General features: G+C 39.4%; 1 protein-coding gene across 3 annotated transcripts; it reads left to right on the plus strand.

The window, feature by feature from the left end:
• Positions 1-442: 442 nt before the first annotated feature.
• Positions 443-25,835, plus strand: camsap3 (calmodulin regulated spectrin-associated protein family, member 3). Of its 3 annotated transcripts, none has more exons than XM_086289536.1 (18): positions 443-939; positions 8,177-8,439; positions 14,811-14,951; positions 15,179-15,265; positions 16,231-16,263; positions 17,078-17,216; positions 17,313-17,452; positions 17,547-17,631; positions 17,751-17,793; positions 17,896-17,951; positions 18,209-18,281; positions 18,411-20,508; positions 20,596-20,720; positions 20,924-21,210; positions 21,299-21,392; positions 22,583-22,707; positions 22,803-22,921; positions 23,510-25,835. In XM_086289536.1, the coding sequence occupies exons 1-18, from the start codon at positions 807-809 to the stop codon at positions 23,807-23,809; spliced, it is 4,341 nt and encodes a 1,446-aa protein (XP_086145662.1). In that variant the 5' UTR covers positions 443-806; the 3' UTR covers positions 23,810-25,835. The 3 variants fall into 3 exon arrangements, with proteins under 3 accessions (XP_086145662.1, XP_086145664.1, XP_086145663.1); XM_086289538.1 differs by having other exon boundaries at positions 18,245-18,281; XM_086289537.1 differs by lacking the exon at positions 16,231-16,263.
• The last annotated feature ends 105 nt before the right edge of the window (positions 25,836-25,940 follow it).

Here is a 25,940-nt window from a genome sequence, read left to right on the forward strand (position 1 = left end):
AACCCCAAATATTTACAGAAATTGTCACAATCAAGACATTGATGACAATACAGAAACTGAAGGTAGAGTATAGCTCAGAGAGGTACATTTTATATGTGTGTGTTTGTGTAGGCTACGTTTTTTTTCTGATACCAGTCGAGTTATGGTACTAATTCAAAATTTAAGACAGTACTTTTAGATTCTAATGTTCACATTTGTAAATATTTTAAATTAATGAGTTATAGTTAATCTACATGTTTTTTCGAAGGTTACTGGCTGTTTGACTTTCGCACTCAAAGGTGTCCTTTCATCGACCCACTTGTGTGCGAGAAGATTCACCTGTAGCAAAAGCGCCTCACCTCTACCTGCTGTATCATAAACACTGAAGTCCCGCCCATATTGTTAAAGCTTATTTTCTATTGGACGGTGGAGTGGACGAGCGATTCCACTGTGGAGCACCTGGTAGTCAGTCATCAGCGGGACGAAAGCGTACGTACGTACAGTGAGCTGACAACACGGCAATGCGGACGAAGAAGGGCAAAAACGAGGGGAATAGTCCGGTTTATAGTAGCCCAGCCGGTCGGGGCTTTAGCTGGTGTTAAGGAAAAATTAAGCCAGGACTTCGTCTTCGAAACCTCCGACAAAAGGACCTTAGTTTGATTTGGAAGTAGCTTCGGAGCGGATATTTCCCTGCAAAACCCTGAACCACATCCGTATTCCCAGCCCCGGTCGTATGGAATCGTCTGCTCCAAGAATGATCGCTTGAATATTTTTATACTGTATCCTTTTTCCCCCCCATCACCGCTTCCCATTTTTACAGACTCGCTATGGTGGACTCCCCTACCATGAGGAAGACTTTTGTGGTCCCAGACATAAAATCATTGGATTTGTATGACTGCACTAAATCAAAAATATGCGCAAGTGTCGGATGGCTGCTGGCAAAGTCCTACGGCAGCACAGGTAGGTTTTAGTTCACACGGCAGGCCTGAATGTTATGCGTAAAGGTTGTGTTAAGACCATTTGTTGTCCAACAATGTGTTTATATTGTGTCTAACAGTGTAGCGAAAACCGGTATGCATGTAGGGGAACTGCAGTGTGTGTAGTTCAGCGATTTTCAGCACAAAGAGGCGCATATGAGCAGAGGAGCAATGCATCGTATGCGTTTTTGACACTGACACATGTCATTTGTTCTCACTCAATGGGTGGGCACATTTGGAGGTATGTGTGTCACAGAAACGGCCTCCTCCTGTAGGCCTTATCACGCTAGCCCATTCTGTCGCGTTTCCAGCCACCAGGCTTCAGTCAGAAATTGCAGGCTAGCTGCTGGGGATGTTTTTAATCCGGTTACACAGACAGGGCACACGGGGCGTATGTTTTTCCAGTATCTTTCTTTCTCCTAGTGATGGTGACAGCCCACAGTACCCACAGTAAACGCTGGTTACTGCTTCATGTTATTTGAATCAAAAGCAGACCGTAGCTTATTGTGCGCTCAGAGAATAGACTACCAGTGCTCTTGTGCCTTATTATCAGGGGGTTTCTTTCCATGTCCTTAGTCAGCAAATTTCAAGAAGCAACTGGGAGAAGCTTTGTAGCGCAAAACGCACACCCACAACATAACCAAAACATGTTTTCTGTACTTAACATGTAGCCTATCATAAGAATTTGTTTTGTCTCATTTTCTTGAGGCATCTCGTCAGCTTTGACCCTGAGGTGATAGCATGGCTCTTTGTTTGAGCACTCACTGGTGAAGATTAGACCTTATGAAGCAGACATCCGATGAGCCTTGTAAAGAAAAAGCCTTGATTGCTTTATTTTTTCAAAAGTAGACTACACATAATGACGTAATGTGGTTATAAAAAAACAAAAGACAAACATATTACTATACTAATACATTCTTGGACCTTTTGATGTTACAGTGTATTTTTTTTTTTTTTTTAAATACAGGCATTACTTATTTTATCCTGAAATAGGTGTGAGGAGAACTTCATTTAACTTTAGCAACATGAGTTGTTTGTTTCATAATTTCAGGCAGGTCCCAGGTTTAGGACTCTGGGCTGCAGCTCATGTGTACTCTGTTAAGCACCTCAACCACACCCTATGGTCAAAGTCACTCCATACCAAGCTGCAGGAATGTAAGGACAAACACTGTTATGATGTGGAGGTTTTCTCTTGATCGAGTTCAATAGCCCTGCTGATGGTAATTTTTTTGTAAAGCTGGGTGACATCATCTTGTCCCTTATTAGAAACCTAGCACATTAGGACAACACAGAGCCCAGCAGGAGCCAGACAGTCATCTGGTCATGAGCCTTTTTAGGTCAGTTAGTCTATAGATAACAATGGGTGGCATTTTTAATTCCAGTCTCTCCAAAAATGGAATTTGACATGGATAACAAAGTAGTGTTTACAGTGCATTTCATATTTAGTTAGATTATTTGCTAAAAAGCTAATGTTTAACTAATTAAGGAAACCAATAACCACTTATTGAGATAAAATTTAAAAAAAAAATCTAGAATAAAATCAGCATCAGGGGCAATGATATGGATGGACTGAAATATTTGTGTTTGCATAACAAATGTTTCAAGCATGGCAGCACAATTTAAACAATAAAGTTTCCTACAAGATAGTTTCACTTTTGCCACAAGCAAACCCCTACGGTTAAGTTCACTGTCTTCAGTCAAGATTTCAAGACTTCAGTCTTGTAATGTGCAACACATTGTCTCAGTGGTCAGCGCTGTTTTTCACTTCCCAGTTAAAATGCTTTTTTACATGTTGAAATATTGGGCTGCCATGATGATTTCGCTGTCTCCTTTAACCAAGGAAACATGGACCTTGTGTTTTAACAAGGAAGGAGCCTGTAGGCTGTAACTCGTCATTCTAGTAATGGACAACTCACAGTAGCTACACAGTATCTTTTCAATACGCTCTGCTCTACCTAGGGACATTTGGCTATCAGCATTTATTTTTTAATATCCATCATTACTGGTGATTTGATTAGGTTGCCACGTCTTTACATAGAACTTTCTCCTATTTCATACCAAAATGGAAATTTTGTAATAGAAGACTTGTAGGGAAAAATGCCTGTGAGTGTTGATTTGAAAGGTAAATATCTAAAATATAATGTGTATTTTCTGAAACATGTTTAGAATGTGGCTAAAAAGCAATCCAACCCGTTCTCTAAGTAGTTTTCTTGTGGGTGTTAAGAGGTTAATGGACGAGATAAAATGTTGTTTTCCTTCCTGTATAGTACACTTTAACTATATCTATATTGTATATATGTATACATGCTTGCATACTAAATATACATGCGAGGGTGTTTAATGTATGAAAGTCTTGGGATCTTTTTTTTTTTTTAAATGCATTGACTTATTATTTATGTCTAATATTTTCCATGCAGGGTTTAAAAAAAAAAAAAAAAAGTTAGGCATGAATGTAATTAATTATTTACCCTTGAAGTTCTTGAAGCTGTCATGAGAAATGAGTTTCCAGATCTGAGTATGACTCAAGCTGGAATGGGACAAGAAACTTGATTTACCTGCTGAGGCTTAAGAAATACTTAATCTTATAGTGACAAGTCCAAGGACATGACATTTATGCATTCTGTTATTCAGGTTTCCTTCTAATCATTGCCAACGTGAATTATCTGTGTTTGTTTTCCATATCTGAATAACAGGGAAACAGACTATGTCGCTGCTTAAATATTGTTTTTTATGTCCAACAATCTCTTGTTGGAGTCATCCTATGTTTTCTTTTCATAGCTATAAAACCAAACCACCTCACACTTTGACCCACTCTTACCATTACAGTAGCATATTACCTTCACATAGCTACAAAGTTGCTGGCCCATACTGAAATCCTGTTTGACTGATTACTCATCCTTTTCCAATCATTGTGACCATGGTGAGTCAGCAAGGGAGAAGGACCTGAGGAGGATGTTGGCTTGCTTTTAATGTTTACTTAAACGGTTGGGATTCCTGTTCACTATATGTTAGCCTTTCATGGCATTATACTGTTAAATGCCAAAACACCTCAAAATATTATTAAGACTTTCTCTCTTTAAAATGTACTTCGCTGTACGCTTGCCATTTAATGCAGTTTAAGCTTGTGCTATAGCAAGGTGTTGCCCATGTGATAGGATATACAGGCCTGGTAGAGGGAGCTACTGGTGATGATGTGGTGCTTGATGTATAGTGCAGAAAGTACCCTTTTTACAATAGTGATCAAATAGTACAGTATTATTTAAGAAAGGGTTAATGATAAGATCTTTGTTGTAGATGGCAATAATAAATAATAAAGCTCAGATAAGGTAGTGGCATTAGCATTTTACACAGAACGAGGGGTCACGTGTGGGGTAGAATGCTACCACGGCCCCTCTCACCACTGCTTGGTTTTGGGGCAGCAAAACAGTACCTGCTTTGTTCTAAAAATGAGAGCATATAATCGCCTGTTTGATTCTTCACCACATGATGAAGATGTTATTGTATAATTTTCAATGAAAGATTTAAAAGTTAAAACCGCTTTCATTATTATAACACATATAATGCTGAGTTAAGATACAGGAATTGTAATTATGATTGGCTTTCATTTACTGCCTAAAGATTACATGGAGAAATTTTTAAAATAAATGTCTCTTAGAGTTCCAGAAAGGCTCCCATGAGAAACCTGGACGTTTAGATAGTCATATCCAGCAGGTTGACATTCATTGTGCTAAAGCTTACACCCCAGTGTAAAGTGACAATTGGTGGATTGTGGATTTCTTCGCTTGGTTTAAATCAGTTTCGATTTCCACCTAGCAAGTGAGGTGGAGAGTTTGTATTGTTCGGTGTGTGATTACTGTAGGACAAGTGAGCATGGCTGTGAAATGACCAGCATGCTAGCTCAAATAGTCAGTGAGGTAGAGGGACATGTGGTTCCTGTTATCAGCAGGCTATCAAACGATACAGGTCAGTACAGAAGATATCTAACACAGCTGAACTGACTTTCAACCACATTAGCAAGTTCTATACATCTTACTGCATGTTTTAATAGCTTGGTCTGATTTACTTAAGAAAAAATAAATACTCGTCACTAAAATAGTGCTCTGATCTTTAAGTTTGTAACACTGTTTTCATTGTATTCTTTAGTCCCAGGTTGGTATCTAAGACATTTGGGTTAACAAAAGCACAGACCCGCTGAAGAATCGCAGTCAAAATCACAAATTGCTTGACTGGCTCTTCCTAACAAGCGTTCCTCTAGCTTACCATCTATGATGATGTGTTTAGAAGCTTTTCGCACATTTGACTTTTACCTTTTTACTCAAACCAGTAGATAAGCTTTGACCCCATGAACTATAAAAGTGACAGAGGTAGTTGCTCCTGCTTATGCAAACAAAACAAGCACATGCTTTTAATCTAAATATTCCCCTGGCAGGGCATTGATGAATATAATTGCGGCATCACAATGCAAGGCTTGGTTACAAGTATTCCAGTTCGTCATGCTTTTTGTTACCTTGTATTACTTTTAGTTTTTAAATCGGGAGTGTGCTTTACTAAATAATTGTTGCTATTTTTGCTGTGCATGTGCATAGTTTTGGGGACCTGTATAACAATTTGAAGCCTCAGTTTTCTAGCCACTTTGTTTCTGATATGTGTCACACAAAGTGATCATTCATGGACAGACTGTGTCATAGGGAAATCATTCTTTTATCGATCTTTCCAATCTCACTCAGTTGTGGCATTTGCATCCTACTTTGCCTTCTGGGCTAATTTTTTTCTGGTTTACCTTTTTGTCTTTTACACATTACAGTGGAATTTTTTTTCTTTTACATATACAATGCACCTATGTGACCCAAGATGATTTGTTTTTACAGCACTAAAGTAGGCACTCCAGTTTTGGCACCTGAGAGTATTTACAACAGCATGAACCATGTGGCATGACTGATCATATTGTGTGGCAACCTATAGTCATCATAGGGTGAGACAAAGGGAACAGGGCATTGATTAAAGGAGGCGGCTTTTGTTTCGACAGCTGATGTCAATGGATCCATTACATGATTATATAATGATACAGCAGTTTAGTGACACCTCCCTTGTAATAATCCCTTTGTTCTTCTGTTATATATAGTCTAAGGCTCTCAAACACACACACAAACACACGTTTTTCCTTTCTTTTTGCAGACATACTGCTTGCGTTTAAGCAAGTCAACTTTTTTGTCCAAGGGCCTTTGAAACGGCAAGTCACATGTTTGTTTATGGTTGCACACAGAAACTGGCTGTTAGGTTTGCTGCAGAGAAACCAGTTTCAAAGGGTGTGTGTCAAGTTTGTGTTTTTAGGGTAAACTTATAAAAGACAGATCATGATAACAAAGTCATTTGTGCACTAGTGTTGAAGGCTCAGATTTTTGTGTTTTTTGCTGTTGTCATCATATTTAGTCTTTATTTTCACATTGGGTGAGAGGGTATAGCCGGTGGGTTTTATGGGCAGCACAGTGGTCGTGTGGTTAGCACTGTCGCAAAAAAAGATCCCTGGTTTGAACCCTGGTTGGGGCCTTTCTGTGGGGAGTTTACATGTTTGTTCTCCTTGTGCCTGCGTGGGTCTCCTCTGGGTACTCTGGCTTCCTACCAAAATCCAAACATGTACATGTTGGGTTAATTGGTTATTCTAAATTGGACTGGGATAAGAGGGAGATAAAGTGCTTAAAGTGTATAGAATAATACACTTTATGAGTGCATGCTTAAATGTAGCTTGTGGTTAAAGTGTTTTGAGTGGTCAGTAAGGGTAGAAAAGCAGTATATAAATGTGACTACATTCTTATCTAGTGATGGCTATCTTGTGTGCTGAGCAAGGTACATCCAGGGTCCATTGTGGTATTAAATTTGATGCTAATTTTGGTAAGTGAAAAACAAACAGAACAAAATGTTGAAGCGACTGAATGTCTGTGAAGGTTCTCAGTCATCCAGGTCATCGTAGTCAAAGGAGCTTGCAAAGAAAAGTGTCTGGACTTCTTTAAGTTGCTTGTTGCTGATAAGGTGGGGCCAGGCTTCACAATGAGCTCACCCAAAACTCTGGCTGATTGGGACCCACACCCAGTTTCACACCTTGGCTCAGGCGATTAGAGGATCATCAGGGGGTCCTTTTGTCCCTCTTTGGGGGGAATACTCCCACTGAGTTTAAATCTGGGACTCTCCACCATTTGACCTTAGAACTGAAGAAGCTTCTCGGATGAGAGCTGAAACGTCTTCAAGCAACTTAAAGAAGTCCAGACGCTTTTCTTTGCAAGCTCCTTTGAAGTGACTGAATGTTGAACAAGACAAAACAATATCCCCGTACACTTGTTGTGAACATAAACATTGTCTATACACATACTTTAAACATGTTTATTCCTGGTTTATAGTTGTACAAGGCAAATCACATGGACATCTCGCTTTGGACTTTATAGACTGAAAAATAGATGTAGTTTCTAGTTTTAAAAACCGTAAAACCAGTGCAGAAATGCCTCAAACCTGCATTATTTAATATAGTACCATTACCAGGAAACACTTGACCCCTGTTTCAATCTAGGGGGTCAATGTTGACATTGTGGATGACTATAAATACCTTGGAGTACACATTGACAATAAACTGGACTGGGCTAAAAACACCACAGCACTTTACAGGAAGGGCCAAAATCGTCTCTATTTTTTGAGGTGACTGAGGTCCTTCAACATCTGCTGGACAATGCTAAGGATTTTCTACGAGTCTGTTGGGGCCAGTGCGATCCTCTACACCGTTGCAAGCTGAGGGTCACAGATTCCAACAGACTCAATAAACTGATACGTATGGCCAGTAACGTTGTGGGGATGGAGCTGGACTCCCTTAAGGTGGTATATCAATAAAGGGGATTAATAAAGTATTCTGATTCCTCATGGGGTAACAAATTGAAGTCAGTTTGTAAAGAAGTCTCTCATAGTCTTCTTTACCTCCCTTGCTTGTAAACCTCAGTAAACTCATTCCTGATAAGATCATAGGCTTAAATGTTAGTGTATGGTTTACTGTGTGACTGACATGTCACTAGCACACTTTGCCCCTTGGTTTCACTGTTAGATCTGTTATGTCTGGTCTGGTATAGTTGTGTATGCTCTGGCAATACTGTTGCATACATGTCTGTAATAGAACCACAACTAGAAACTTTTTTTTTATTTTTATTATTAACCATTTGTGTCTTTTTTTCCTCTCTCTGTAGAAAATGTCCCTGCAGAGCTGCGTGACCCTTTCTACTGTGACCAGTATGAACAGGAGCACCTTAAACCTCCAGTAACACACCTCCTGCAGTCATCAGAGCTCTACTGTCGCACCTACAACATATTACTGGGTAGTACTGCAACTGAGGCTCAGCCAAAAGATAACGCCACCCTGCTGCAGCTTCTAACTCAGAGAGGCGTCGTTGCCAAAGACCAGGACACAACAGTGACTGATGCTGACCTCCGACATAAACCCATCAAAATGGTAAAATGATGAAACTGTCTGGGTGATGGGGAGGGTGAAATGCTTTTGTCTATTATCCTTGGGATTCTTCTCGTTAGACCAGATTCTCTGCTATGCAGAACTCTGTAGGAAAGCAAATAGGTTCAAGTTCGCTTGGTTTCTGATATAGGGCCATGTTTATGCTTTGATTCTAGGGATTAAAGGGCATCAAAAAGACCCCCTACTCATTCAGCCCTTCCCCCACTCCCCAAGCTCATCCCAGAGGATGAGTGGATCCAGCTGCTAGGACAAGAGCAGTCATAGTCACATGAGGAATAACCACTTTACTTTAAGGGTGTGTGTGTGAGAGAGATGATCTAGATACAATAGATGGTTCAGATCAGAATAATAGCTTAACAATTTTGATGAAACATTAGCTGTTGTGTGTTAAGAGAATTCTCTGGGTTGGCTGTGTGAGTCAAATCAAGAGAAACAGGTTTATCCTCTTAGCTCTTGACAATAGATTTCCTTCTCGCTTTCTTTCTTCCTGCTTGCTTAGTTCTTGTTCAAACATAATATAGTCATGTGTTCTTCAATGTGGATAAAAAAAACTGCAGCTGGCTAATATGTTTTTGCTAAACTACAGGCTGAAATAAAGGGAAATCTTTTTATTTAAGGTAATATGCATTTCTTTTCTGCCCCCAGCTGGCACAACAACTTTCAAATTTAAAGTAGTCTTCCCTTTTTACAGATTACTATCCTTCTCATGGAATGGTATACAATGAAAATTCCCCAGCCATCTTGGTTTACGTACACACAGGCTGTTTTTGAAAGCTAAGCAGGGACTCTCCAAGGATTAGTAAGGAAAATGGTGTTATGTTAGGTGAATGCTGGTTGCTTCACTGTTCCTGTTTGCTGGCCAAAGGAGCAGGTACTTCCCTGCTGATGGCACAGTTGTAATGAGAACCTCAGGTTTTTGCTTGAAATGGGCTTATGCATTGTTTTGTTTTGTTTTTCTCAGCAATACTGCTGAGAATTTGAGTCCTCATTAAGAGTAGAACCTGATAAAAATCCAAATTTAGATGTCATATTGTTGAACAGATGCACCTATAAATCTGACCCAATTAATGTGAATGCTGCCTTTTTCTTGACTTGGAGCGAGAGAGTGTTTTTTAAAGATAAAAGATACAAAGCAAGATGAATAATGGTAAAAACAGAACCATCCTCTAAAGGGGCTTTGCTAGTTTATTTTTACATAGTATTTTTCCTACTTGTGCTCTGGTGAAAGCTTTAACGAAATAAAAGGAAGAATAAATAGTGTCACATGCACCTTCACTTGTACCGACTCTGAGATCACATAGTTGTTATATCAGATTAGTGAAGGACTTTCTTTTATAAACATGCTTGCTCTTTGCAGGTTTTCTGACATCACCTGCAACAATATCAGTACCCTGATCTGACATCACACATTCTGATGATTATGATGATAATTTAATGTCAAAAATCTTAAAATTCAATTTTTTTCCACTTGTAATCACTGTAATAATGGCTACGGTTATGATTTCTACTGGGATTATTAAATCCAGTAATAACTGCCTAATGAGACATGCCTCTTTCATGTATCATGTTGCTGTAGTTTCTGAGCATACAAATGTCTCAGCTTGCCTGCCATGTAACTTAGCTCTGAATGAGGTTTCCAGGTCAGGAAATGGTACCTCTTAACTGTAAATCCTAAATTTGTTATTTGGCTGTTACTGTTAATGCTGCATTTGCTGTTTTGCTCCTTTAGTGTATGAGCTTTCCAGTAGCTGTTTGGCTTCTCTTTGGGCTTGTCGCCACTGACTGGCACTGCAGCTACAGTGTGGCAAGCAATGAAAGTGGGTCATGCTGCAGCAATAGAAGGATGGGGCATCATTGTGGGTCTTGGCCAGTAAACGGCTTTGCAGCAGCAATCTGCTGCAGGACTGCTGTATATTAAAGCTTCACATATTTGAGTCAGACAAGGTAGATAACATGCTACATGCATTTAAAAGCATGTAGAGTCATGCTTGTAGTTGACTGCACACTGGTGCCTGTTATTCTGCAAAGCCATCAACTGTTAATGACTTTTTACACTGTTATTGGTAAATCGCACAACTTCATATTATTGCTGCTGTTAGCTAATCATTGTGTTTGCTAATCGTGTAAATCCAGCGTTGCAGGTTCATCATAAGTCGTAAGGACACATTGGGTGCTGGCTGGAGTTCATGCATCAGGACTGGAGTAGAATGCCACTGACCTAATCAAAGTAGGGCAAAAAAGCTAACAGATGGTTAAAGATAAAAGCTAACCTAATGCATACAGAACTGTAAGTTATCAATTATTCTCTCATCCCATTTTAAATCCATAGACATTAATATGGAGTTGGAACCATTTGCAGCTATAATAAGTTTCACTATTCTAGAAAGGTTTCTACAAGATTTTGAGTTGTTTGTGAGAATATTCAGAGGAGCATTTGTGAGCTCAGACACTGCTGTTGGGTGAGGGAGTCTGGCCAATGTTCTAATTCATCCCAAAGGTGTTTGAGGTTGAGGTCTGTACGGCCCAGTCAAGTTATTCAACAACAAACTCATCTGGCCATGCCTTTATGGACTTTGCTTTGTATACTGGCAACAGTCATGCTGGAATATAAAGGGGCCTTTCCCAAACTGTTCTCAAGAAGTTGGAAAAATTGTCCAACATGTTTTGGTAACTGAAGCATTAGATTTCCCTTCACTGCTCCAGAGTCCAGTGGTGAGATAGTATTAATGTGTCTATGTTAGATGGAGGAATCGTAACACAAAAAAACCTACTTAGAATTCCTTGGAATTGGGTTCAAATCCTGCAGCCGCCTCCACCCCATTACTTGTGTCCTATGTGTAATGAATTATATGTCCTACTACTAACTGTTCTTCTGGTCCACTACTTCTGATGGTTGCCCAGCCCCCATCACTCCTCAGATTGGGGATAAAGATCTTTGAAGATTAGAGATAATCTGCCATGCAGACTGAGTGCAATCATCCACTATCGCATGACATGCCAGAGATGACCACTGACTCACCAGGCACCTAACCTACCTCACAATATGAAACATATTGGTTAAATTTGCTTCTGTAACAATAGATTCTAATTCTAATCTATATGTAATATTACTATAGATACTGTGTCGATTCCCACAGCGCTAAAGTAAGTCATGTAGCTATAATGCTGCTAAACCTCTTCATGGTCTCCTGTTGGTTTTGGATGGCAGTGACACTTTGTCTTAAATCATAGTGCTGTGCTGGCAGGTTTTCTGGTCAAGTGAGCATCATTCAGGAGCTTAACTGAAATTAGATGTGGCAGACTATCTGAAACACTAACCATCATCTTGCACATTTATTCTGCTTTGGGCTTCTGTTGAATGATAACTAATGTGTTGTAATGAAACTTGTTTACAGTATACAAAATGACTTTTTTATGCAGCTTTTCTACACTTGTCTTTACTTGCTTAGGTATACAGTTCATATACATATGGATGTTCATACTATAACCCCTTTCTAAAATCCCTTTCTGGGCCCCAGCCCTCCCTGATCCCCTATTTTTCTCCCCATCAGGTGGCACCAAGCAGGGTAGGGAATGGGGTTAAGTCATATTTCAGACGTAATCAGATTTTTCCCTCATCATAATCTCACATAATGCTTAACAAGATGCCTTTTGCATTCTTTGTTTATCTGAGTTACATTTATAGACATGCAAACAGAGTTTCCAAATAATCCCATAAAATTCCATGTTGATTGGGTTAATTTGTGGCCTATTAATTTTTTGTCTGTGTGTCACATTGGTTTAAGGGGCATGGATGTTTTTTGTTTTTTGTTTTTTAAGAGCTAGGAGCTAGGACTAAGCCAGGAGCAGAGAGCAGTGCTGCAGTCAGGCTTGTACTGAGATGCATTATGGGTCAGCTGGTTGGTTGTTATGGTGATCTGGCAGGCTCTGTGCTGTGTGTTTGAGTTGCTCCTCTCATTAGGGAGACTTGTGATTTAGCTTAGTGAGCTCTCCTGGGTGTGCAATGGGAAATCCACTAGCAGCACCCCCTCCTTTATCTCCTTTCATTCTCCCATTTTTTCCATGATTTACCCTCTGAATAATTACTGTAGGCATAACATCGGAGTCAGCCACTCTCAATAGTTCTGTCATGCATTTGTTCTTTTTCTCTCAGTCATCTTCTTTTCACACTGTGGCAATAGCTCCAACCTATGATTACACACTTTGCGGCTAAAAGCAAAAATGTTATATCTTTTTGCTTTCATGGCAGAGCATAGTTACTGGCAAAATTTACTGGTTGTTAGGAAAATACAAGTGAACCATTGCTTATCAATATTCCAATATTTTATGATTAAAAAATGTATAATATGTAATCTTACATGATGATGATGATGATGATGATGATGATGATGATAATATAATTGATGTTTAACGCAGTGGACATTTTTATGTTTGGCTCACATTGACTCATTCATACAAAAATAAATAAATTACATTTTCTAAGGATCTGTATTTTGAACTACAGAATCCTGTAAAACCATGTTAATATAATCAATTTATTTCCAATTCTTACAATGTTGGAATGATCAGTACTAAGTAATTATATTCTGAATCCCTATTGGTTTTGGTTTTTGTAGGAACATTTATTGCTTTGATGTTTCAGCCCTGCAGTCCCTGTATTAGGCAGGACACACAGAAGCAGTAACACTAGTGCTGGCAACAGTGGTTGGCAAGCAGGTCACTCAGGGCCACACTGCTCACAGAAACAGACTACAGCACATCCAGAGAGCTTTGACCAATATTATCTGGCAAGCTTTTGCTGGCATACCCCACCCAGCCTGCCTGCCCAGGCACTGTATGTGTTCAGGTCAGCACTTTACATCAGGGATCAGTACACAGATATGCACACAGCTGGACTGCCCCTGCCCCCCATCTGGGGCTACACAAGAGTTTAAGAGGAAAAGAATCTCTGAAGTTGTAAGTAGTGAAAGGCGGCAGGCGCTGATTTGCACATATTAAGCTCCAAATTGTTGACAAGATTTTGAAGGAATGGCCCCACAGTATGTTTTAATCGGCCTTTTGCCTCTCTGCTAGCCTGACTTAATTATTGTAACAAGCCTGTTATTGCAGTTACCTATTAATGTATTAATGGAGAGATTGGCACCCAACTGTACTGTTGAAAGGCAATTTAAAAGGATTTAGATAAACAAGATAAAAAAAGGTTCATACATGTTTTCAATTTGTTTACAAGTGTTTAGCTTATTGTATATGAGAAGCTAGCAGAAAGAGAGTGCTGCTGGCATTACTCACTCAGATGACGAGAAAGGGCAAGAGAAAGGTGGCCACAGTGGCACATTCTAAAACTGAACAAATTTATTAGCAATTTGTATAAACAAAGTAGAACTAATATTCTGAACAATTATGAATATAGTGGGAATTGCAAAAATTGTTCAACTATTATAATTTGCAGCAGTAACAAGGTTGACTATAAGATAGTGTTGTACTCTTTGCTTTGCTGTGTTTGTACCCTACAGTACAAACAGAGCACAACGTCTAATAAGTTAACAGGTTTATAGAGTTAAAGGTTTCACTCTAGCTGAGCTGATAATGTTACTGGAACATTTTAACAGGCTTTGCCTGTAAGTTCTGTCTTACAGGCAAAGTTGTTAATGTGTTTTATCTATTAACCAGAGCTCTGTAATGGTCTTGTCTAAGTAGGTAACTTCAAATTGTGATTGTTAAATACATTTAAGTACGTTTTCTTTCTTCTTCTTCTTTTTTGCTTGATTGTATTTGAGTGGGGAAAATCAAGGTTTTATAACCATTTTTTGTGTCAAAAATACATTCGGTCACAAGCACCTGTTTCTTAAAGAGAATGGTGTTCTTTGTTACGCTTCCTGGTGATCTAGTTACAACACATCATTTTGTCCTGCAGTCTCTCACACATGAGTCATACAGAACTATTTCACTGTGCAAAAGAGAAAGGGAAATGGCTCAAAGAAGGCAAATAAAGGGAAAGCAGGTAAGGAATGGCAATCTTGCAGACCATGTGTTCACCTGCTACAGGTCCAGTGCCTCTTTAATGATTTAATGAGGGTATAAACATGAGTCCAAAGGTCTTCCACATCTACTGATGTGTGTGTGCTTACTTGTTGAGAGCTGTTGTTAGTTTCTGCTGACTCATAACTGGCTTCTAGTGACCTCTGGAGGGTGTTTCATGTAAATACTGGTAGTGGTGCATTGTATTTTGCTGTAAGGACCATGCTAGAAAAGGATCCAACATTACTGTCTTAACTGTAATTGATTGATGCTGCCCAGGGTCATTGCTCTTCACTTCCTTTTTTTTTTTCTCCTTCCCATGTGATTTGGTGAAGAGTGCTCATCTGGCAGTGATGGATGCTTTGATGGCTGTGGGAGCCATGGAGACAGTGACTGCGGTGAAGACATGTAGTTCTGCTGAGCTCCTGGGAAAAGCAGCCAGCTGGGAAGATGCTCTGCTTCACTGGGTTAATGAGGTAAGGAACAGGCCAAAGAAAACAATGTCTTTTTCAGAAAAACACCTAATTTTCTTTCAGAAGATGTTCTTGGTTCAACATTTGTATGAGCACTAAGTTAGTAAATTAACTGGTGACTAATGAACTGTAATTCTCTAAACTTTGTTTTTATATGCTTGTTTCTGACTTTGTGAACACACGGCACAAAAGAATGTGGAAATGATTTTCTCTTGTTATTATGCTATTAGTTGAACCAGAATCTGAGAGAACGTACTGAAGGAGCCCAGAATGACTTGTCTGAGACCATTACAGACCCCCAACCTGTTCAACCATCAGTGAGTACTGCATTAAATATTCAGTGTATTGTCACTGTTATTGTATTGTTATTTCTATCCAGAAATGCGTGATATTCTTGATGGGATTATGCAGTCAGGGCAGGTCTGTTTCGTTTAGGTTTTTTGGGGGAACAGGGTGTATATAAATGAGTATATACATGGGTGTAGTCAGCAATTTTTGCAATTTTAATGACGTCAGTTGCTGTTGCAAATCAGGTGGAGTCAGGTGTAGCTTGGCACAATATTCTAGACAGGGTTTTGTGGCACTAATCCAGAATTATCAGTTGGCGTGGCTCAGCTTCTATAATGAACAATTACGTGTGTTCTGCTCAAACCTTTAAGTTGCAGTGGGTGAAAGTGAAACGGGTATCTAAGAAATGGAAGGAAACTTTTTTGTTTTACACAAAAAATGCACAACACAGGAAAATGTCTATTTGTGACAGACAAATGCTGTAAAATCATAGAAATAATATATTGCCAGTGTGCAAACAGTGTAGGTTCCATAATAAAAAATACATTTGAATTTTGATAGATTAAATTCAGTGGTTTGCCTCATCTTCTGCATATTTGATAAGAGCTTTTTGTTCAATAAAAAAAAGTTTACATGAAAAATATCATGCTTTGTCCAGTCAGAACAAAACCTTCCAGCTGCTACATTAGTATTCAGAAACTTTCACCCTGTTTTGGAGACAAACGAAATTATTATAAAAGAAGCTAATTTCTGTTTTTGCTTCCTATTTCTACTTCCTTACTCTATCAATCCTAACAAGTCTTGGTTGATATATTAAAACAAGGACAAGGTGGGAATTGCTTTTTCAAGATGGCCGTCTTGCCATTTCGTGTAAATAAAGTAGTCACAACCCTTTGTTTTTCTAGTTCTTCCACTCTTCGCTTAATATGTCTCCCTGTACTCCTGTTCTCCATTTCCTTCTATTTCCTGTCTCTCCCCCGCCCCAATCTGACAGTGTCCTACTCGCTGGTACTGGAAACTTGTTCCTGTAAGTTCCCTCCTTTCCTCTGCTTCCTCCCCTTGTCCCTCCATCCTTCCAGTGTCTTCATCAAATTTATCAGGAAATATCTGATGGTCAGGTTTGTTTGTTTCTTCCCCAAATGTGATGTGGGAATGCATTGTGCATCACATCCTAGTAAGCATTAAATTGCACTTAACAGCATAAGTGTGATAGATTTGGGCTGTGACAATAGCTCTAAAGACATTGTTTGTGGAGACGTGTGGTGCATGAATAGCAGTCTTTTTTTTTTTTCTTTTTTCTTTTTTTAACTGATCATCTGAAACTGCCATGTTCAAGTTTTTCTCAAGTGTGGGGCAAAGATGTCTGTATGTGTTTATGAGAGTAACAGAAAGGCTTCTAATCCACTGGTTCACTGCCACAGTGGGCTGTTTTGTCTGTATACTATAGCTGTACCTGAAACATTTTCTCTCTTTCTGAGATCTAATCTCTTTCTTTCATTCTGTCTCCTGAGACCTTCACTTGACCCACTTTTTCTGAAGAAAAAAACCCTTTCTTTCTGCTCCAGTTCAGTCACTCTCTCTGCATCTTCAGTTTGTTCACATTTGCGCTCTCCTTTTCACATCGGTTTAGCATGACCTTTCTTTATTTCATTTGTTGCTTTTAATTTTGTAATCACTTTTTATTATTGTGTATCACTGTGTGTCTGCTTAGGAGCATTTACCTATGTTTGATAAACTTGATGGTTGATGGCATGAACTAATATGTGAAATTTATAAAATTACATTCAACATTGTGTGTGATTTGTCTTTTTTCTTTCTCTCTCTTTTTTTTTTTTTTTTAGCTCCGCTATAGGAAGGATAAAATTCAGTCCAAACTAAAGCCAGTTTTTCCAGTAGTGAATGAAGTTAAAGACCTGTCCAGTGGATGTGCTGTTGCTGCCGTCATACATTACTATTGCCCCGGCCTTCTGAGACTTGAAGGTACCAACAAACATTCTAACAGAATGCTGCAAAAAATGACCTTTAGAACCTGAGACATTTGTGAAAATTAAATTTTTTTTCTCATCTCTCTGTTAGATGTTTGTATGAAGGATTCCATGTCTGTAGCAGATAGCTTGTACAACCTGCAATTCATCCGTGAATTTTGTGACAGCTGCCTAAAGAGCTGCTGTCACTTGGCACTGGAGGACATGTTATATACACCACAGGAACTTCAGGTACTTTCAGTCTGGATCACTGATGAACAAAAAAATATATTCACACAAATACTGTGTTATCTTTTGAGTGCTTGATTTATTTTCTGGGATTTAGATGAACTTGCTGAGCTTCCTGGCAGAACTGCTTAGCTGGTTTGAAGTACAAAGACCAGAATTTGTGCAGCCAATAGATATGTTAAGTAAGTCTCACTGATTTGCGGTCCTTTCTAAATATTGTTTAACACGAACATATATTTCATATATATCATATATAATTGATATATTTTAAAAAGTCTGTTTGTGGCTTTTCTTTTGTCAGGCGAATCTACACCAGTAACACCAAGCAGCTTGAGTGATAACAGGTACAGAAGCTTTCTGGGTGTGATTTTGCTGTTGTAGTAGACTAAGGGCAACGTATTATTTAGACAATACCGTCATTTAAGTGAAGTATTTGTGCTTTGCAGTACCTCCCCCTCTATATTCAAGAAGCCTTTCCTCCCAATTTCCTCTTCTGCATCAGGTAAGATGAAGACTATGGTCAGCCATCATTACATTTAGCTACATAAGCATTTTACAGTGTGGTTCACTTATTTCCTTCAATCCATGTTTGTCTTTTAGTTGTGTCTTGTGCTGTTTGATAGTCTTGTTTTCTTATTTGGATAGACATTCGAAACTTTTTGTAAATGTTTTCCCTTTAATTTCTGTGTTCCATTTTTTTTTGCATCCCGGTGTTGTTTGCATGCCTTTACATGTCTGTGTATGTCCCATTGTACTCAGGATCTTTGACTCAGTCTACCTCAATGTCTCATATAGAAGGAGCTGGAAAGACATGGAGCAAGAAACCTCTGAGGTAGGACTAGCATATTCTGGACTGATTTAAGCATTTTATTTATTTATTTATTTTTTTAATGTGCTCATGCTTGTGTTTTCTTTTTTGTTTTGTTTGTTGTTGGGTTTTTTTTTTTGGTTTTTTTTTAAGCCGGCCATTGTCAGCAGTATCCTTCAGCATTCCTTTTGGGCTAGACAGCGACGTAGACATTGTGATGGGCAACCCTGTAATAACCCGCTCTATGAGCTCAGATCAGCTGAACCCAGCTGGTCAAAATATGGCAAGGGTGCCCTACACCCCTCCCGAAGACCTCAGTCATTTGCTTAGCAAACCTTCAGGACCTAATGGTCCACAGAGAGCATCCTGGGCCACCCAGACTCCCACTGTTCCTAAGTTGGCAGAGGAGAATGACCTCGGGACAAGTGAAACAGGAGAGCTGCCTACAATTGAAGAGGCTCTTCAGATTATTCACAATGAAAGCAAAATGGAGCCTCGTTTACACCCTGATGGTGCTCCTGACGGCTTCTACCTCCACTCTCCTGATGATCCTGCTAGTTCTCGCTATAATGGCAATTTACCACCAATCAGCTCCTCTGCACCAACCCGCTCAGGAATGATGTATCGGCCAACAGGAGAGTCCAGTGAATCCACTCGCACTAGAAACACTTCTGAATGTTCACGAGATGATGACTCAGTTTTGAGAGACGGTAGTGTGGATTCAGATGCATCAGAAGACATGCCTAAAGCTCAGTCCACTCCATCAACACCCGGTGCTGCAGGTGGTGCTGCTATTAGAGCTGGTAAGGAGGTTCCTGACAGTGGTGTGAAGATGACCAGTTTTGTAGAACGGAAAAAGAAACAGATTACTGATTCTCCAAAATCTAGTGATTCTCCTCAGATGACATCATGGGCACAGAAGTCTGAAGAAAGCCCCAGCAAGAGCCCACAGCTGAATAATGAGATGTCGGAGTTGGGGGTTCGGCTTGAAGAAAAGCGCAAAGCCATCGAAGCTCAGAAGAAACGCATTGAGGCCATTTTTGCAAAGCATAGGCAGAGACTAGGAAAGAGTGCCTTTCTGCAATTAAAGAAAGAGCACCGTGAGGGGAAAGGAGAAGATGGCCAGGTCAGTACCTCATTCACAGAAGAAGACCTCTCTCGCTTGACACTTGAAGAGCGGCTAGCACGAATCGAATTGGAAGATCAACAGGAACAAGATGAAGAGCACCCCACAGTGGAAGATGAGGGTAATGTTAAAAGAGGACTTGCGCTCAACAAGCAGGTCAAAGAGAAGGCAGGTACACCAGGAGAGAAGCACCATGCGACACCTACTGACAAAGTGGTTGCTCCTTTAGGGGACTATAACAACGCAGTGTCCAAGCTAACTGCAGCTCTTAGCTCCCTGCAAAGTGACATGCAACGACTGACTGAGCAGCAAAATCAGCTAATGAAGAAAAAACCGTCACCTTCCAATAACAAGTCTTGGGTTATTCCAACCAGCCCTAAAACCTCCACCTCAGCCCCTCCTCCTGCACGCCTGTCACGAGAAACCACTCGAGATTTAAATTCGGCCTCCTCTTCTCCGTCTCCATCACGCAAAATCACAAACCACACCACTTCTCCTAAATCTCCTCATGTACATCGAAGAGCCCAGTCTGTACCTCCTAAAAGCCCAAAACACAGTCGTCCATCAGACACTAAAGTCCCCTCCCTGTCGAGGGTTCTTACCCCACCTACAAATGTAGACCGCATCCCCCATCTTCGTCGTGTAAATCCCTGGCAATCTCAAGTACAGACTTCATCCTCATTCTCCATTGGTGACTCCGGTAGCCTAGATGAGCTGCGCTCATTAGGACCAACTCCTGTGCCAACAACTACACTGACCCCAATACCAGCTTCTACCCCAACTCCAGGTCCTGGTGCAGATGACGGCCTGTCAGAAGTAGGCTCCAATGATGGACAAAGTATATTTAGTATGGACCTTGAGGTCGGGTCCAATCATGGTCCATTGACTAGAAAGGAAGGCGTTGCAGGAGGGGGCTACAGCTCTGGTGCCCCATCTGAATGTTCTTTTGAGAGTGATGCACCTGCAGGGATGTTGAATGGCAAACGCAGTAGCCTGATAGAGATCTCACTGTCTGCCTTGGGAGGAGATGATGAGGAGGATGACCAAGTGCCTGATGCTCTCTCTGACTCAATGAGTGACCTCACAGAGGCAGAGAATAAAGCAGCAGTTGGTTTCTTTTTCAAGGTTGGTGGCTGACACATATTTTCACAGTATATATCTGCATAGAAAGTGTGCTATAATTGGTGTGCATTCATCCCTTTTTATTATTAGGATGACAAAGATCGACCGGAGGATGAAATGGCTCAGCGAAAAGCAGCTTTTCTTGAAAAACAGCAGAAGAGAACAGAAGAGATGAAAAGACGAAAACTTGAGCAGGAAAAAGAAAAAGAATCAAAGTGAGACCAGTTTCTGAATAGCTTTAATTTAATCATTTTTTATTTTATTTTAAGCAGCCAAAGGGTGCACATAATTTGGATTTAATAATTTATTGTTCTGTGTTTTATGACTCGAATTGTTGCTATCATTAATCCCATAATTCAGTCTTGTTGCATTTCATAATGTGGCGTTACACATTAAAGGTCTTACACTTCATTTTTAGCAAGCCCCAGTGGATGATCATTGAAGGCTGGGGCAGTAAAAATGAGGACAGACCACAGACCCCAGGCACTCCTCCCAAAACCCCACCAGCAGAAGGCACTCCTCAACGTAGAGGAGACTTCACTAAGCAGGAATATGAGAGGAGACAGCAATTGAAGATCATGGAAGACTTGGACAAGGTTCTGAAGCAGAAACCCACTACAGTGCGTGGTGTCAAGAAGCAGAGACCTAAGACTATGTTCAGAGATGACTCTGTGCTCTCTCAGAGTCCTGTCAAAGGTTTCATGGGTAAGTACTTCTGACTTTAACCAGTAAAATTCCCGGCTTTTGTATTCTCTCTTCCTATGCTCACATGTACAATATTTCCTACTTGTAGGCACTAAGCTCAACAAGGTATACTCCCATTCATCCATGAACCTGTCCTCCATGGCTAATGACCCTGGCGGTATGACCGTCAGGAAGTCACCCAGGTAACCTGCAAATTGATAATGACTTGATGTATTTTCTTTTTTTAAATGGTTAAAAAGTGGGAAGCACAGAATTTAGCCTGAAACATTGAAATTTAGCCTGTGTTTAAAGTCTCCACTCCAAACTATATACCAGTTTTTAAATTGTGTTGATAGGCCAAGTAAAAAAAAAAAAAGCGTTTTTTGTTTTGTTTGTTTTCTTCTGAATACTACCGTCACATTTAGTGCGAGAAGAAAACCGCAATCGAAAAATCATATTGCAGCACGTGACATTAGGTTGTTAAGGAAGAGGAGAAAGTTTTAGGAGCGATGGTAGCGAGTGAGCAAGAGAGAGAGTGATATTGATAGCGAGTTTTGATAGTTGAGAAATTTGTGATGTTTAGCGTGTTTGGAGTGTAGTTGGTGTGTAGTCATTGTTTTGTGTGTCAAAATAATGAGTGCACTGTTGAATGTCACATTTGCTAGCCAAAAACCATTAAAGGTAGATTGAAATGTAAGTGTTGTCTCCAGGTGGAAAACAGGAGGAATGTTGACAGGTCTGCAGCTATTATCCCTGTGATATGCGCCTCTTTTTTGTAGTTTTTTTTTTTTTAAATTTCACAAATAATTTGTATGGCACCTTATTGTTCTGTAATTTTATTTTTAGAAATAGTTTTAAATGGTTGTACAAAAGACACCTGAGGTATTGCATGCATTTTTAGGTAAATAGTTGCATATAGCTTTGCTGTTTGCAAAATTTGTACATATTTTTTTTAAATGTACAATTTCTGTTTGCATTTCAAGTTATGAAAATGATTTGTTAAACATGTTTTTTGCTTTCACAGTAAAAAAATTTTCCTACTCTGATTTTATTATTTTTCTGTGATTTTTAGATCATTTGTGTTAATACAGTAAGTCAAAATTGAAAAAAAATGACTGTAGATTTAGACATGTGAGGTTGTGCTGAAAAGAATGATATCAAATAAGGTAAGGTCAATAGTTTTTAAAGTTGAAATATTAAGGTAAAATCAAAAGTACTGAAAAACAGCCAATTTAACCTTGGACCCCAGAGGGTTAAAGTTTAAAATATTTAATAAGTGGGTGTTCTTGTATCATTGATACAAACTATAGATGCAGTTTAGTCTGTGTTATCAGGTGCAAATGAAAAATAAAGCCTCAAAATGTAAGAAATGCTTACTCTGTTATCTCTCTAGTCGTTCACACTCTCCTGCTCGATCACGGGGAAGGTCCCCAGGACGAATTGGTGTTCAGAATGGAGAGAAGGACTGGGAGACTGGCTCCGCTATTTCCTCCCCTGCTTCTATCCCAGAATATACAGGTCAGTCATAATTTCCACACAAAAAATTGTAAAAATGAATGCTGCAAGCATTGTTTTGTTTGCTTTATAGCATTTGGAAATGTTGTGTTTTGCAGGACCAAAGCTGTACAAGGAGCCTAGCTTTAAGTCCAACAAATTCATCATCCATAATGCTATCACTCGTTGCTGCCTGGCTGGGAAGGTCAATGAACCACAGAAAAACAAGATTGTAGAGGTAAATCATCCCGCTGTGTCAGAGTCCAACAAAAAGCTACACCCTAATTAGGTTATGTAACGCACTTAAAGCCAGGTTTATACATGTTTGCGTTTGGGTTGTCCCAGACAAAAGCTGCTCAACATGAAAGAACTATAGTGATTTTTTTTTAACTTGTGGCTTCCAAATGGTGATACTGTGTTAAAAGATGGCTGTTGTAATAGACTTCCAACCAAAAGGCTGTCTGGGAAAAATTCTGATAGTATCAGAAATTTTAAATGACCATCTCACAATGTGACTGCTGCCACGACCTATTTGTCAACAATTCAACATACAGTGATGCACAGATCATTTTGTGAAAAGACAAAACAAATTGAAGATGGAGGTAAAACATGCAAAACAATATGTTTGAGGTGGTGGCAAAAGTGTGGCGGCAAAACCTTTGTGTAATATGACTACCAGCTGTTGTTATGAATGCCCTAAGGAGGATGTAGCATGTAAAAATAAGTTGGTATTATCATCACACAACCTGCATGCATCAAACCTAATGTCCTCCCCAAGTTGATTAGGTCCATATACTTATTCTTTTCTCTATATCTCTCTTTTCAGGAAATGGAGAAAAGCACAGCCAATCACTTTCTTATCCTCTTCAGAGATTCCAGCTGCCAATTCAGAGCGGTTTATACCATGAACCCTGAAACCGATGAGATGGCACGGCTAACTGGCATTGGCCCGCGAGTCATCACGCTTGATATGGTTGAGTCCATTTACAAGTACAGCTCAGACCGCAAGCAGTTCACCGTCATCCCGTCCAAAACCATGTCCATGAGTGTTGACGCTTTCACCATCCCTGGCCATTTTTGGCAAAAGCGCCCAGGAACTCCCAAAAAGTTTGGCACTCTCAAATAAAGACTTATCCAATAAAGGTAGAGGTGCTTTTCAGGGAATCCATTCCCAACTTGACTTTTCATTTCCCTTGATTTTGGCCAGTGTGGCAGTTGAGATTGTTATTCAGTTAGAATAACAGAAAACAGATTGAGTGACTTTGGACAGCTATCCACGTGGAGCTAACACTACATGCTAAGAGAATGGGCCAAGCACCTACTCACTCAGCCAGTGTGCTTAGAATAGTTTATCTCTGGTCTACCTAGATTGTAAAATAATGCAACTGATTCAGGACAACAACTCCCCCCCACCCACCCCCCTCATGCCTTGCCTTACCCTGCCATGCCCGAGTCATTTTTGCGACTCTAAGGTAAGAAAAAGAGAGGACAACCACACTGCCTTTGCCTGCAAAACAGTACTTAGGGCACGAGTAGTTCCCACCCATCTCAGTTCTGCTTGCATTTGCCTTTTCTACTTCTAGGGCTCACTCTTTCCACTCTGCTGAAACAAGTCTAAGGTCTCAGTTTTGATTGGAGACTTCAGCTGAAAATTAATAGCAGATAACACTGCTCCCAATGAATGTAGGGCACACACTAACCATTCATTCCATTCAGGGGTGTTTTCACTGTTTGAATCTATTATAGTGAATGGTCCTTCTGCACTGGTAGTGACTGCTGTCATTGTCAGTGGACTTCCAGACCTAGGAAATGCTTGTGCCACATAGTTTGTGAACTCCATTCAATCTCTCAGCTGTAGACATCTGGATGTTTTTTTTTATACCATTTGCCATGTTTTTGCTGGACAAAATTATTCACTCTTTGAGAACTAAAAGAAAAATGAAATTCATGTGACTTTTTCCCTAGTAGCTCGCTTTTTTCATTTTCAACACGTGATGAATTGAAATGTTATTTGAGCTTATCTTGAAAAATAAACCTGGAAACATGAAGGAGGGCTTTATCGTGTTTATCTTGGATACAGCTCTTTGTGAGAATGATAATCAATGATAATTTAATATATACTGAATGCTAATTAATTTGATTTTTTTTTGACAATGATTTGTAAAACGTTGACCTTTGTAAGCTATGAATAAGCTAGCCTGCTGCAAAGTATAAGTGAGATGTATGTTTGAGTTGCGAATGAGTGAATGAGAATGAATAGAATTTGAAACAGTTTGTCTTGGGATGAATAAATCCTTTAGGTCACTATGAGTCTGTTTCCTATTATTTTATTTCCCTGTTTATGTGTCTTGGCATATAAACAGTAGGTTTTCTTGATGAAGGATCATTCCGGACTGTAACAGCCCTCATCTACCCCACAGTCTCTAGAGACTCCATGTGCAACTGGAGGAATGTAAAATGCCGAACTGCTTTTTTTCTTTTTTTGCTTGTGTCCACACTTCTAAGACCTTGGAATTGCTTGTTATGAGGTCAATATCACTACAAAAACCTGTGGCGAATTAGCCCTCTATCTTTTTTTTTTAGTTGTCCCGTCAACAGCTATTGCGGTTCAGCTGTCTCTCTCTCTCTCTCTTTTCAAACCACTGCCTGCAAGAAATGTGTTTTTGAATGAGATTCCATTACTGATATAAAATAATGTTAAACAGTGATTAGGAAATAAATGATAAATTTGTGTGTGAGGAGTAGTGCAAATGGAATTGGTGGACTTTTGTATTTATGTGTTTGTTAAAACTAGTATTTGGTAGTTAACAGCCTTTTATTTTTTTTTCTTTTCTTGATTCAGTGCAATTTCACCCCTAGAAATCCCCTTATCATTGAGAAGTGTATTTATTTGCTTTAATTTAGACGGTGCATTTGATGTTTAGTTTCAGGTTATCCTTTTTTTTCCTTTAGTTTTTCTTTCTTTTTTTTGGTTTAGGTTATAAGTCATGTAGTCATTTCATAGAAGTTGTCATAACATTGGTTTTCTTTCCCTTGTTTTTGGATCTGTGCCAGCACACTATAAATGTTCATTCCATAAACGGACTTAACTGACTTCTTTGGCAACTTAACCAGATGAATAAAATCCATTTTAAATCATCTACATCTTGTTTTTCATCTTCATGTTTCTTTCCCACATTCATTTGTTTTTATTGTAGTACTTGGAGCAGTAATAATTGAAAAAATTGTTAAAGGTAAAATCAGCTGGAAAGAAGTTT

This window comes from Aulonocara sp. 'chitande type north' Nkhata Bay, linkage group LG4, assembly GCF_057382095.1.
Source record: "Aulonocara sp. 'chitande type north' Nkhata Bay isolate Kocher_YH1m ecotype deep benthic linkage group LG4, A_spYH_male_GT1.1, whole genome shotgun sequence".
Classification (NCBI taxonomy): domain Eukaryota; kingdom Metazoa; phylum Chordata; class Actinopteri; order Cichliformes; family Cichlidae; genus Aulonocara; species Aulonocara sp. 'chitande type north' Nkhata Bay.